The sequence below is a fragment of the Mirounga leonina genome, unplaced genomic scaffold (genome assembly GCF_011800145.1).
Source record: "Mirounga leonina isolate KUSES-001 unplaced genomic scaffold, KU_Mleo_1.0 Mir_126, whole genome shotgun sequence".
NCBI lineage: Eukaryota > Metazoa > Chordata > Mammalia > Carnivora > Phocidae > Mirounga > Mirounga leonina.
This window is the reverse complement of record NW_023270314.1, coordinates 27,426,416-27,441,052: the sequence shown is the minus strand read 5'-3', so window position 1 is coordinate 27,441,052 and position 14,637 is coordinate 27,426,416. Positions and strand designations below refer to the sequence as shown.

At 49.8% G+C, this 14,637-nt stretch overlaps 1 protein-coding gene across 2 annotated transcripts; it reads left to right on the top strand.

The window, feature by feature from the left end:
* Positions 1–911: 911 nt before the first annotated feature.
* SMARCD1 (SWI/SNF related, matrix associated, actin dependent regulator of chromatin, subfamily d, member 1) lies at positions 912–13,261 on the top strand. 2 transcript variants are annotated; one of them, XM_035002697.1, is made up of 13 exons: positions 918–1,234; positions 1,903–2,090; positions 2,376–2,418; positions 2,513–2,635; positions 3,104–3,226; positions 4,258–4,374; positions 5,652–5,753; positions 6,048–6,209; positions 6,306–6,403; positions 7,985–8,120; positions 9,832–9,954; positions 11,315–11,416; positions 11,543–13,261. In XM_035002697.1, exons 1-13 carry the CDS (start codon positions 1,058–1,060, stop codon positions 11,594–11,596), a joined length of 1,548 nt encoding a protein of 515 aa, XP_034858588.1. In that variant the 5' UTR covers positions 918–1,057; the 3' UTR covers positions 11,597–13,261. The 2 variants fall into 2 exon arrangements, with proteins under 2 accessions (XP_034858589.1, XP_034858588.1); XM_035002698.1 differs by lacking the exons at positions 11,315–11,416; positions 11,543–13,261 and adding an exon at positions 11,023–11,127 and having other exon boundaries at positions 912–1,234.
* Positions 13,262–14,637: the final 1,376 nt, after the last annotated feature.

Here is a 14,637-nt window from a genome sequence, read left to right as displayed (position 1 = left end):
GTTCTTTGGAGATCAGACCTCTCCAGAGGGAAGCAGGAGCAAGGCCCATGGGTGTGCGCCGGATGGGGAACCGCAGGCAGGGCTATGGGTGACGCATGCCTCTGGTCTAATAAACTGGGTTTCAACCATCTCTTCAGTGTCGTTCTTCTCTTATTTGAACAGTACTGAGGCCTTACCAAGAAGTGCCTAGAGCTGAGCTTAGCTTGGGGCCAAACAATCAGGGAGAAGTAAGAAGGCTTGAGCCTCCTGGGATGGGGCCGACTGACCATCACACCAGGAATGGTTTCAACCACTGGCCAGGAAAAGAGGGCGAGGTGAAAGACAACAAAAGTCCCAAAGAGAAGTCCTAGCACAAAAGATTCTTTAGAGAGGGGGCAGGGTCAAAATTCAAAAATAAAATCTGGAAGCAGGTTAGGTTTTAAAGGTCAGGGACAAAGTTGGGTTCAAATTGCGGTGTGAGGTAGTTATTGAGGTACTGTATCTGTGGAATGAGCCCTGGGCTATGAGCTAGAAGATCTGGATTCTGGGCTTCGGCTTTACTGCTAACTTGTTGGTTGATCTTTGCGAAGTCATTCACTAAGATCAGCTTTCCGGTTTGTAAAATGGAATAAACAGTGCATTCTCCTCTTCAGCCCCCCAGGCTTACAGCAGTAAGAGAAGGTAACGAAAAACAAAGCGCTTTAGAAAGTTAAATCTCCTGCGCCTGCATGAAGCAGTTACTCCATCACCCCCGTCATCAGAGCTCTGAGGCTGAGGTGTGGTCCCCCTTTCCAGGGCCTTGTCTTCCTCCCGTCGGCCTGGGGGCGCCCGCTCACAGGGCCTCTCTATCCCGGAATTCTTCTCTATGGTCTTCCCTCCCGGAGCGCGAAGACGGGAGGGAGTGGTCAGCACGCCTTTTCCGCTAGTCGCCCCCCTCTAGCCCACAGTCTCGCTGCCCCGAGCCTCCCGTGCCGGCCGGCCGGCCGGGCGGACAGGCGGGCGTGCGGGGGGCGCGCGGGGGGCGGGGGGAGTTCCGGTTCCGGTTCTTTGTGCAGCTGCAGCAGCGGCTCGGGGGAAGATGGCGGCCCGGGCGGGTTTCCAGTCTGTGGCTCCGAGCGGCGGTGCCGGAGCCTCAGGAGGGGCGGGCGCGGCGGCTGCCCTGGGTCCGGGCGGGACTCCGGGGCCTCCCGTGCGAATGGGCCCGGCGCCGGGTCAAGGGCTGTACCGCTCCCCGATGCCCGGAGCGGCCTATCCGGTGAGTGGGGCAGGAGGAGGGGCGCGCGGGCCGGGGGCGGGGCCGAGCGGGGGCCTGGGACTGACAGGGGTGGGGGAGAAGTAGGAGGGACTCTCCTGGGAGGGATTCGGGCCCTGAGTGGGGGTGAGGGCAGGCAGTGCGGAGGAAGAGAAGGGAGGCGGTTAGCATCCCCACCTGCTCCTGGGAGCATTGTTTCCGTTGGGGAGTCAGGGTACAGAAACAGCGTGGTTGAAGTGGGGCCAGAGGTGGGCATGTGAGGACCGGAGTGCAAAAGGGCTAGGGCAGTTCCAGTGCCCGGAGGAACACTACACAGAAGGTGTAGCAAGCAAATTGAGGTCAGCTTCTAAGGAAACGATAGCTGGCAGTACCATCTGAGTAAATGTGGGACTTAGAGAAGATGCCCAATGTGTCGGATACAAAATAGACTGGGGAGCATTTGAGTATAATCTGGGTGTCTCTTAGCTTTGGGGCTATATTCTCCTGTGGAATTGTACCTGGAGTACAGGACGCTCCAGTTATTTGGATTTCAGAGACAGAGGGCTCTCCTTCCATTGTGCTTCACCCCACCCCCAGCCTTGTTCATTCAAAGAACTCAGGCCATCTCTCACTTTTTCTTGGCGGGGTTTGTAGGGAAGCCATGACATCTCTGGGTCCTCTCCTCTCTATAGAGACCAGGTATGCTGCCAGGCAGCCGAATGACACCTCAGGGACCTTCCATGGGACCCCCTGGCTATGGGGGGAACCCTTCAGTCCGACCTGGCCTGGCCCAGTCAGGGATGGACCAGTCCCGCAAGAGACCTGCACCTCAGCAGATACAGCAGGTCCAGCAGCAGGCGGTCCAAAATCGAAACCACAAGTAAGATGACTCTGGGGCGAGGGAGGGAGGGAAGGAGGGAGGAAGCCCGTGAGGACACAGGTGATGGGAGAGACCGAACCCAGAAGTGGTGGTGCTGTGTCAGCAGATGGGTGCTCATTCTTCAGAATGCCTCACATGGGTGGGGGTGGGGATGGGCGGAGTGTCTTTGATTTGAGAGATGCTTTGCAGTCCCTTCATTATCCTATAAACGGAGGTGCTGACCAGTCTGTCTTCATGTTCTGGCTAGTTCTATCCCAACCTGATAACAGTATTTATTCCAAACAGTGCAAAGAAAAAGAAGATGGCTGACAAAATTCTACCTCAAAGGGTGAGTCCAGGCTGTAGGTCTTCTTGAGGATGTCCTGAGTTTGAAAATAGAAATGGTCAGCTCTAGATCCCAATGATATCTCTTTGTTCCTAAGATTCGTGAACTGGTACCAGAATCCCAGGCCTATATGGATCTCTTGGCTTTTGAAAGGAAACTGGACCAGACTATCATGAGGAAACGGCTAGATATCCAGGAGGCCTTGAAACGTCCCATCAAGGTAATGCAGGAGAGTGCTAGGCAGAGAGCCAAAGGAGAGGGCTCGGGAACCTTCAGTGGGCTTAGGATGAGAAATCAAAGGCACAGCGCAGCTCTCCTTGGCATTTAAATTACATCTCCCTTCCGCCTACGAACTGAGAATTACATTAGAACTGAACAGCAAAGGGGGAGGGGCTTTTGCTATCTCTTGCACCAGAAATACACCCTGTCCGTGTTTTTGCCATAACTGCTCTGCTACCTTGGGAACCTGGCACCTTGCATGACTTTGTCTGTTTGGCATCCTCGTGTATGCACTTGCACTCAGGCCAGTGGCCTGTATTCTTATAGATGGAATCTCTATCCACCCACCCCAGGGAATGGGTAGATAGTAAGCCAGTCTGTTAGGAGTAATTTGGGGGTTTGGGGAGAGCTTGTCTTCAATATTAAAGCACTGAAGCCCCACCATCAATCCTGTTTCTGCCTTCCTCAGCAAAAACGGAAGCTGCGAATTTTCATTTCTAACACTTTCAATCCGGCTAAATCAGATGCCGAGGATGGGGAAGGGACGGTGGCTTCCTGGGAGCTTCGGGTAGAAGGACGGCTCCTGGAGGATGTGAGTTCAAAGTCCACTGTGGTTGACGTCTAGGGTGGGAGCTGCTGGGAGCAAGCAATGTTGTCTGGTTGGCAGGAAGCCTGATCGGTGCTCACAGCTCCTGTTGGGAACAGCAGGGAGAGGGTCACTGTGTTCCCTGCACTAAAAGACAATGGTTCTTTGTGTCTGGCTCCCACAGCTTGGCCCTCGCTGTGGTATCATATCAAGAACCTTATTGTTCTGGGATTTGATTTGTTGTTTACCTTCCTTCTGATGGTGCTGGCCATTGGACTTAGCATCTGCAGATTATTCAGTTTTTGGTTTTTGTTTCTTAAAAATCAAGTGAGTTTGCACTTAGCACTTGAAGACATGCTTCTCTATCTGAGTCCTTGAGGTCCTTGATTCCCACTGTGGTATCTCCACCTTCCCAACTGTCATTGGAGACCTCTCACAGTTTAAGAGGGATAGTTTTCTTTGCTTCATGGGGAACATCAGCTGACAGGTATTAGCCCAAACTTCCTACCCCAGAAGCTCACCTTTCATTCCTTGCACTCTCTGTTTTTAGCTGTTCATAAGCAAGCTAATTTGAATGCATTTTTGCAGGAAAACCGGGGCTCCGTGTCAGAGCTTCCTTCTCTATATAGGTCCAGTCCATCTGCTGGTGGTGTCATTCCATCCAAATAAAGCTGTTTTTGTTCTGGCTGCTTATTGCCTGTGATTCATTTCCCCTCTAGAGTCAGACTTTTCTCTGTTCAGACTCGCTTTGTTACGGGCAACGGTTTGGCTTAACTTGCCTCATTTCCCTTAGGGAAATGAGGTGGGTAAGTCAGTGACCCTGTACATGTTATTGGCTGCTTCTTCAGGGTTCTGTGGCTACTCTGATGGGTTTAATACCCCCAGACACCGACCTTGTCATCTCCTGAGAGAGATTCAGAAGACAGTTTTTTGAGTTTTTTTCCCACTGCTGTTGTGGGTTCCTTTTTAATGGGATTTTTGTCTTGAGGAATTTCTTCTGGTCTTTTCTAACATGATCTCTCCTCTCTCTCCTCTAGTCAGCTTTGTCCAAATATGATGCCACCAAACAAAAGAGGAAATTCTCTTCCTTTTTTAAGTCCTTGGTGATCGAACTGGACAAAGACCTGTATGGGCCAGACAACCATCTGGTAGAAGTGAGTAGTTCTGTCCTCTAGGCTTTGACTCCATGACTGAAGGATGAGGGACTTGGGAGCCCAACTTTAATGTTTAGGGAGAGGGAGAGGTATACAGGGTTACCCCCAGTATAAAGTACTACCCTTGCAGTTTGCACGTTGACCTCCAGGTGGCACTAGCTGTTCTGATACTGTTTGAACCCAAGAGCTCTTGCAGTCTGACTTGTCCCACCTTTTTAATGTTATTATCCTGGTTGCTGCCCCAAGGGAAATTCTAATGGAGGCCTCTTATACATTCCAGGTTATCTCTGCATCTTGCTTATTAATAATGGTGAGATGTAGTTATCCACACCCTACTCATACTTTTTCCTGATAGCAGGTGCTGTAATTAAGGCGGTTAGCTAATAGGGTTCTAGTCCTTACAAGGTTACCTCTATAGATAGATCGGGGACTTCCTTTTGGCTCCTGTTCTGTTTAGATTCACTTCCCACGTCATCAGAAATCCTTTGTTATAAAGCCTGGTTACACAGTGTTCTGAAGACCATGTTAGCGACAGTGTTCTTTGGGGTACAGTCAAAACAGAATGACACAGTCCAGCTCCCTGAGTGAACTTAACCTGCTCCTTTCTTTGCCAGTGTAGCTGCAGCCCCTTAACCTCAACCACTAAGAGACATGGAAAGGTCTTTACCATCTAATAAGGGAAGTAAGTCATAGAATCAATAGAAATTTGTAAATATATTTAACTTGACTTTATAGCAGTAGAGTATAGTGGCTAAGAAAGTGGGCTTTAGAATCAGACATGCCAGAGCTCAAATCACAGCGCTACCACTTAGTGGTTGTTTGACCTTAGGCAAGTTACTCCACTCGTCTAAGCATTAGTTTGCTCATCTGTAAAATAGGTTTAATTGTGTCTATCTTATGTGGAAGTTGTGGGAATTAAATGAGATAATCCCAGGTAAAGGTCTTAGAAGACTCTTGAACATAGTAAGTATTCAAGAAATGATAGCCACGTTTTTTTTTTTACTGTGCACATAATGTATTATCCATTTGGTAGATAAAGTTACCACTGAAAATTTAGGCTAATTTAAATGTGACCCTAAATAGAATCAAAGGTTAATCTGTTTATGTACAGACAGTAATCCGAGATCTTTATGCAATGTTTAGAAATGTTTCCTGCTATTGCTCTTTCCCAATAGCCTCAGTAATCAAAGTTGAATATTCAGTCATTACAGACGCTCTTCCCTCCCACCCCAGCTCTTCCTCTGGGAGAGCAGCCCCTGACATCTTCCTCTCTGTAGTGGCACAGGACCGCCACTACCCAGGAGACGGACGGCTTCCAGGTGAAGCGGCCAGGAGACGTGAATGTACGGTGTACTGTCCTCCTGATGCTGGACTACCAGGTATTCTGGGGTGACGTCAGGGGACCTAGCTTTCACAGCCACCTCCCATCAGCAGCCTGATACTCAGAGGTTTAAGTCTAGTTGTGGGTGATTTGTCACCAGACGATAAACTCCCTAAATACAAGGAGAGGGGCTTAGTCATCTCTGAGTTCTTCCTAGTGTTTTTTGGCCCCAGAGAAAGCACTACATTAATGCTTGTTGAATGGCTTGAATGTGTGGCCACACTAAAGCACCCCAAAACGCATATAGACCCAGCTCACTAGCTTCATCCCTGTCCTCTTTGGTTCTCTGCAGCCTCCCCAGTTTAAATTAGACCCTCGCCTGGCGCGGCTCCTGGGCATCCACACCCAGACCCGTCCAGTGATCATCCAAGCACTGTGGCAATATATTAAGACACATAAGCTCCAGGACCCTCACGAGCGGGAGTTTGTCATCTGTGACAAGTACCTCCAGCAGGTAAGAAAAGGACCCATTCTTTTGCCGGAGTCCAGTGGAGCACTAGTTGTGCTCAAAATGCCCACTTCGTAGCTGCCTTTTTCCTCTTTCACACAGATCTTCGAGTCTCAACGTATGAAGTTTTCAGAGATCCCTCAGCGGCTTCACGCCTTGCTCATGCCACCGGAGCCCATCATCATTAATCACATCATCAGGTGGGTACGTAGGGGAGGCAGCCGTGGGCTGCGGTGGCCGGGCACCAGCTCTCACAAACCGGCTGTCCGATTTTCAGGGAGCACGTTGTCAAATAGCAGTGATGTAAATTCTTTACACTCACCGTTTGGTGAAAAGGAGGGTAGCATACACCCCCAAGCTCATAATTTCTTAATTGTTCTATTACATCTTACCAGTATTTGTGTTTGCGAGGTTACTTACGTCTGCTGCGTACGTCTGGTAGAAACAGCAGTCCGTTTCTCCTGCTGTCCAAGAGGAGAGCGTTCCCGCGAAGACTTTCTCACGAGCTAAAGAGGCATAAAGCAACAAAGCGATTACGTTTAATTTACGTGGAAACCTTTTTGAGCGTCCCAGACCCCCAAAAGGACCTCTTTCACGCAAAATAAATAGAAACAAAGTCCGCGTGCTCACAGACACAAGTCACAGCCCTGGTGGCTCGCTGCCGAGATGCTGGCTGGGGTTCTCCCAGAGAAGCTGCTCGGGGCACGCGCTGCCTCGGGGATATGCTGCCGCGACAGCGGTGCCAGGCGCTGGTTTTGCTTCTCGCCTGTTCTCGTAAACGGGAAGATCCTCCTCGGAAAAACTAACGTAGGTCTTCCGGCAAAGTAAAGTGCTATAATGTGTTATGGCGTGTTACTGCACATCTCATCGCAGCTCCGTGATCAGTGACATAACATTGGCAGCTTGAACCCAGCCACGTTGGGAATATTTAAACCACAGAAATCAGCAAATGCTCCAAATTGGCTTTTTTTCCCCTCCTCTTTTGGAGAATCGGTTGTTAGACATTTACCAGCCCATCGCAGACGGGCTCCCATCTCTTCTGTGGATGGTAAAACATTCCAGCCTGAGACTCCGCAGTTCCATTATCTCCTCTCTCTGTTCCGTTCAGAAGATGGATGGGCAAGGCATCTTACTGGACATGGAGTGAAGGAATGCCCTTCCCCCTCCTCAGAGCAGCAGGCGGCTGGCTACAGTCTCTCTGCCTTCTTTCCCTTACTCCGTGTTAATTCCAATAAGGCTTTCCTTCCTTTATATCCTGAGCTGTCACTCAGCCAACAGTAACTCCTACGATTTATATGTTGGATTGTTAATAGCTCATCTGCCCTGTGCTTAAAAGTTAAGCTGCTTTTTACTTTATTTTGTATGGTATGTGTTTTATTTGAATTTATTTTCAGGGTCAATTTTAGTTTAACAGGGAGAAAGGTATGTAAGATACTACAGTGGTAGTTTCCTTTGGGGAGGGAGAGAAACTTCATTTTCACTGGATATCTTTTGGACCATTTGAATTTTTACCACTGATCTAAAAAAACATAGTAGCTTGGTTGGGGTTTATATACAGTAGGTCACACACACTTGAAGTGTAGTTGGAGAGTTTGTCAAATGTAACACCATGTAGCTACCATCGGAAGGAAGGTACAGGAAGTTTCTGTTACATGCAGAAGTTCTCTTGTGCCTTCTTGCAGTCGACCCCTTACCTTCATTCTTGGGCCTTCTTCTGGATCTTGTGTAAATAGGTCTTAGGGGACGAGCCCTTTACCAGTCCCTTTTGGTTTCCTCCCCAGTGTTGACCCAAATGATCAGAAAAAGACTGCTTGTTATGACATCGATGTGGAAGTGGATGATACTTTGAAGACCCAGATGAATTCTTTCCTGCTGTCGACTGCCAGCCAGCAGGAGATTGCTACTCTAGACAACAAGGTAGGGGCCCCTGCCTTGGGTAGCTTGGGTGCCACCAGCCCTCTGCCACAGCTCGTAGGCTGTCTTTTGATTCTCGACATTGGTTCAGGATGTATTAACACCTAGTATACACCAGCACAGGTACCAGTTGGAGCTGGATGCTAGGATTCTGGCCGTAACTTCGAAGAGCTTTGAGCCTTAGTTTTTGAACTGTGAAATAGAGACTGTCGCTTTTTTTTTTTTTAAAGATTTTATTTATTTGAGAGAGAGAATGAGAGAGAGAGAGCACATGAGACGGGGGAGGGTCAGAGGGAGAAGCAGACTCCCTGCCGAGCAGGGAGCCCGATGCGGGACTCGATCCAGGGACTCCAGGATCATGACCTGAGCCGAAGGCAGTCGCTTAACCAACTGAGCCACCCAGGCGCCCGAGACTATCGCTTTTTTATAAGGTTGTTGTGAGGATTCAGTGAGACGATGTATGTAAAGACGACACGGTATCTGGCACATGAAAACAATAACTGCTGCTGTTTCTGCTATTCTCTTGGTTAGACATAGTCCATGCAGGGAAAGCCAGAAAAGGCTCGAAGGAACACAAAGAACAGGGAGGCTTTCCTGGAAGAGTTGGTGCCCCAACTAAATCTTGAAGGACAAAGTGAGAGTTAATGAAAGGGGAGAAAGGATAGTGCTTAGGGGTGTGGGAGGCAGAGGACATTGCAAAAAGAGAGAACAGGGTATGTAAAAACGAGAGAGAAGTATGTTCAAGAAGTACAAGCTGTTTAATGTGCTAGGTCTATTTCAGGGTGCCAGGGATGGGAAATTTGGGGAAAAGAAACTGGACAGGGAAGCAGGAGCCTAACCATGAAGAAGCTTTGATACAGGGAAACTGGTTTCTATTTCGTCCTGAAGACTGGAGGCAGTGATGCTCTTTGCATTTAGAATGATCACTGGCAGGAAAGTGGAAAGTGAGTTGTAAGAGGGGCGGATCTGGAGGCCAGAAGCCCAAACAGGAGGCCAGTGCAGTAACGCATGGGAGACGTGTGGAGGCCTAAACCTGTGGTACTGACAGTAAGGATGAAAAGAAGTAAATCTGAGAGGTGTCAAAGTGGAACTGAAGAGATTTGGATGGCGGGGAGCGGCTTGAGGGAGAAGGAGGCATTATGACTCCCAGGGTTTCAGCTTGGATGCATGGTAGTATTCATCCAGATTGGCAACAGGAGAACAGAAGTGAGTATTGGGGGAAAGGTAGTGAATTTCATTTTGGAGAGTTTCAGGTGCCTTGAGCTGTCCAAACAGATGGAGTGGTTGGAGTTTAGAAAATGGACTGGTCTGTAGACTGAGGACTCACGAACCTGTCAGTGGTAATGGAAGATCTGTCAGTGAAGGAAGTTGCCAGGACGAGTATGGATGATGAGGGGAAGGCAGGAACAGACCTCTGGAGCACAGCTTTTGAGCCAGCGGTCTGTACCACTGCTCCTACCTCAGAGTGTTTTTGCACCTATTTGTGCTGTGGATTAAGTATTCGCCGTGCGGCTCCCCCCATGGTGGACGTTGTGGAGACCAGAAGGAAAACTTCGGCCACGTGGGGTGTGTGACACCGTGCACATATCTGCTGAAAGAATGCTGAGCGCTGGGCAGCACTCCAGGCCTCGGTTGGGAGTGGCAGGCACTGTCTGCTGTGTAACTTCGCATTTCCCAGTCTGAAATGTTAGGAGCGTCCTTCTCTTCCTTTCAGATCCATGAGACAATAGAAACTATCAATCAGCTGAAGACCCAGCGGGAGTTCATGCTGAGCTTCGCCAGAGACCCTCAGGGTTTCATCAATGATTGGCTACAGTCCCAGTGCCGGGACCTCAAGGTAAAGAACTAGGAAAGGTGCATAGGGCCTTAGGTCAGTGAGGCACAGATTTGCTTTGTTTCTGTAGCATCTGGTAGAAGAGCCGGAGGGGGAAGTGAAGGACCAGATTTTCTTTAGCCTGCTCTCAGGTCTGTTTTCTAATCGAGTCAGGATATGAGGTGGAGCCATCGAGTGTTTATCCAGTCTCCTTACTGTGAGGTGTCACATTGTAGGGGATGCAGAGTGCAGACCTGGATCTCTGCTTTCAGAGCAACCTGCATTCTGTTTGGAGAAACTAGGCTAATAGGATTTATGCATTTATTTATTTATTTAAAATGGGAAGATCTAATTGGTTTTATTCAATGATTCATGAATTAGGCAGCATCCCTTCTAGTAAATAGGCCCTCTGAGGAGTTGTACAGAATGGAAGGTTTTGATAGACAGGCGTGGGGGGAGGAGCAAGGAAGTTATTAGCAGAAGCAAAGAAAGGATTGTTTCAAACCGGGTTATTTTCTTTTGGGGGGAAGGGAACCAACTGATCTGATATAAAAAAGTTGTAAACCACATAAGTCATGATGGGGACTCACCACTACCACTGCGATAATTCAGAGGAGAAGGGAGGTAGGTGAGGCTGGGATAGCTGGGGAACGCCCCATGGTGAAGGTGGGATCTGAGGTGTTTCTCAGAGAGGGGAGCACCACAAGCTTAGGCAAGGAAGGGGGGGTGAGCATTGAACGAGTGAAATGTGCCCGCAGTTTTCTCCTTCTCCGTGAAAGGTGACTGTGACTAATTACAAAGGCCGAGCAAAGGAGCGAGGGACGAGGGGTGCCAGAAAGGGTCCCTGAACAAAGCAATAGACTCACTAATAGCAAAGGGTGACTTCGGTCGTTGTATTAGTAGTTTGCGAGGGCTGCCATAGTAAAGTACCACAAACTGAGTGCCTTAAACAAAAATTTATTTTTATCTGGAGGCTGGCATTCTGAAATCAGAGTGTTGGCAGGGTTGGCTTCTTCTGAGGGCTGTGAGGGAGAATCTGTTCCAGGCTGCTCCCCTAGCTTGTGGTAGCCTCAGGCATTCCTTGGTTTGCAGATGGTGTTCTCCAAGTGTCTTCACATCGTCTTCCCTCTGTGCATGTCTGTCTCTGTGTCCAAGTTCCCCCTTTTTATAAGGATACCAGTCATGTTGGATTAGGCCCACCCTAATGACTTCATCTTAACTTGATCATCTGCAGAGACCCTATTTCCAAATAAGGTCACATTCACAGGTACTGGGGGGTTAGGATTTTTGACATCTTTTGGGGGGATACAATTCAGTCCATAACAGGTGTGAAGGAGGGAGACAAGTCTATTCTCCTCTCTCTTCCCCCTCCCATATCCCCCAGACCATGACCGATGTGGTGGGTAACCCAGAGGAAGAGCGCCGAGCCGAGTTTTACTTCCAGCCTTGGGCTCAGGAGGCTGTGTGCCGATACTTCTACTCCAAGGTAGGTGCCTGGGCATGGGAAACTGACGAAAAGCAAGGGGTCTGAACCCCAGATGGGGGTCAGCGGTATGAGGTGCCAGCTTCTGGTTTGTCTCATCTCCTGCTCCCTCCACTGTTTTCTCCCTAGGTGCAGCAGAGACGACAAGAATTAGAGCAAGCCTTGGGAATCCGAAATACATAGGGCCTCTCCCACAGCCCTGATTTGGCTGCACCGATTCGTATTTGGGCCCTGTGCTGCCTGCCTCATAGCACCTGCCTTGGTCTTGCTTGGGGCCTTCCAGGGGATGCTGTTGGTTCAAGGACAACACCAGAATGAAGAGGGTCTCGCATTTCTGTCCCACAAGACACCTGTCACCCTCTTCTCCCACCCCATCCCTTCCTGTCCCCCAGCCTCCCTTTGCCCCACAAAGTTCCCATGTGCCTCTACCCTCCCCTGGTCTACATAGGACCTCTAGATAGTATTAGAGAGAGAACCTGTAGTGGTAATCAGTGCATTGAATGGCTTGGGCCTAAGGCCAGGTGGTCTTCAAGGGGACCGGCTACACTGATCCTGCCCTTCAGAGACCCAGGAGTTGGGAGCTGTAGCCCCTTCTCTGAGACTCAGGCCTGGGGGCACTCCATAAGCTAGTTGATCTTGGCTCTCTGGATAACGGAATCCAATTTCCTTCCTTCCCTCCACAGGTTTGGCGCACACGCTCCCTTTACTTGTTGCCCTCTAGCACTAAAGGAACCCTGGTTCTTGGGCCCCACTGAGCCCCAGGTCAGTCCGCAGCCCTCTGGATTGGCCTGCTGTCTCAGTGCTTCTCTTACTCCCTCGTAGGGGGTCCACATCAGTATTGGAGTTTGTTAACTAGTGCTCCCTCCCAGCACACTCCCTGTAGCTGCTGTCTTTAGGATCCCCTGCTCTCGAGCTGTCCTAACGCAGGGCATTTGGGTGGGGGAATCTTGCCTTTCTCTGTCAGAGCCCCAGGGATCTAACCTGGGGTTTTGTCATTGCCAGCAGAGGCCGTTCCTTCCTGCTGTTGCTTGGAGGTGTGACTCATTTATTCACTCCATCCTGCCTCCCCTATCCCTTCATAGAGAAACAGGCCTCAAATCAAACGGGTAAAAGCCCTGGGCCATCCCTGTCTTCCTGTCCCTTGTCTGCCCAGTTGACACCCACTGGTGACTTCTAGGGCACTGAGGAGTGAAAGCGCCTAGGGCTGGCGAATAGCTCTGAGTTGGGTTTGTGACTCTTCCCTCTCCCTGCCTCACAGGATTGTGACTCCCCAGCCCCTGCCCTCAAAGCTTCAGACCCCCTCAGGTAGCAGCAGGACCTTGTGATCTTGGCCCCTTGGAACTGAGATGGTTTTGCATCTTTCCAGGAGAGCCTCAGATTCTTCTTCCAGGTTGTATCACCCCAAGTTAGCATATCCCAGGCTCGCAGACTCAACATAGCAGGGTGGGAGACAGCTGGGCACAGAGGGGAATTCCGTTCAGCCTGGGCTCTAAACCCACAGAACTGACAAAAGCCCCTGCTTCCCCACCCCCTCCTCAGGCTCCTGCGAGCACATCCTCCAGCCCCATATCCCTGCCTCTTCCACACCGGGGACAGAATTTTCTCCCCATCTTCCCCTTCCTCCCATTATCCCATCCCTCCCTTAAAAGGTTCTCCCCACAGACACTGGACAACCTCTGTCCTTGGGGCTGGGACCATGAGAAGGAAGTTCAGCACTCCTACATAGTGTCCCTGTTGAAGATAACTGTTTTTATTAACTGAATTATTATGTTTTTTTCATGGACCAAAATTTTTTTTGTACTGTCCCCTTACCGATGTCACCCAGTTTTAATAAAAGAATCTTCTGAAGGATGGGTCCCCCTACCTATTGAGGGAGAGCTCTTCCCTGAGCTCTTTCTCTGATACCATTAGCCATGCTCATGGTGTCTGTTCATTTTATTTGAGTAACAAATATTTCTTGAGCGCCTGCTGTGTGCTCGCTGTGGTGCTAGGCACTAGAGATAGGGTGGAAAACAAGGTTTCTACCCTGTGGACCTCAGGTTCTCACCTGAGAGCTGCTTCTGTCAGCCCAGTGGTCCAAGCAGGCCGGCTACTGGTTGGGATTATTGGGCTTCCTCACTGGGTCTGAGCGTCCTGCCCCCAGCTCTCAGTAGGGAGGTCCTACGAGCACGAGCCAGTAGCACTGCGATCTCCTCCCTCACCCTGCTGAGCTCCCTGTGGCACCCGCCGGCTCCAGAGCACTGCCTGGGGGGGCGCCTGCGGTTCCTTAGGCTTGCTGATCCCGAGCCACCTGTAGGCGAGTTCCTCCCAGGGCTCCTATCTAGCGAGGGCTGCGCAGCCGAAGACTGTGTGCCTCTGCCTGCCAGGCCTTTTAAGGCTCCACTTTCACGGCCCTGAGAGATTTCAGTTCTTAAGACTGGCATGGAAGTGCTGTGTTGTGCTCCTCATGGCTACAGATAACCTGCCCCTCGGGATTGATCTGTTAGCAGAAGCATGAAATTCTGCAGCCCCCATCATAATGTGCTTGCTCCTCACCTGGCGGCTCGTACTTGCCTTCTTGGTGCTGCTGTCTTGTTTGGTTCTACCCGAGAACGGGCTTCAGAATGTCGGGGGAGTGCGACCACATTCTAAACTTGCAGTAAAAAAAAATTATCCTTTGCCTTCATGGATGGGAACACGCAAGTAGTGCCTTGCATGCAGTCACACCCACCCAGGTTACAACTTGTTCCCAATTTGGAACTTGGGGGTTTATCGGACTTAAGTAGGGAAAAGGAGAATGTGTGGGGTTGATAACTTGGGAGCGGAAAAAAGTGATGTCAAGGACACTGAAATGGCATCTGTTTTTACGCAGGCTAATTACATGTATAATGAATGGCTGATGAACCATTATTAATTTCAAGCAGATAATCTACAGCTCGCTCTGGGGAAAAGCTCTAGTAGTACAGACAGCTGCTGTGATGAGCCAGTTCTGAATCTGCACACTCTTTATTCCCATATAAATGCACAAGTTCGTTGTCTCCATACTACTGAAAATGATTTTAGGGGCAAAATGAGAGATGGGACAATTTAGGCAAAAAACCAGGGGGTTATTTTATGCATAAACATCCATTCTCTGGGGTTTCCGCCATATGTGCCAGGGACAAAAGCATTCTTTCTCTTGCGTCACCCAGAATGGCACTTGGCGCTGGTCCTTTGTCTCAGTGCCAGCGCGGTAATGAGGCTGG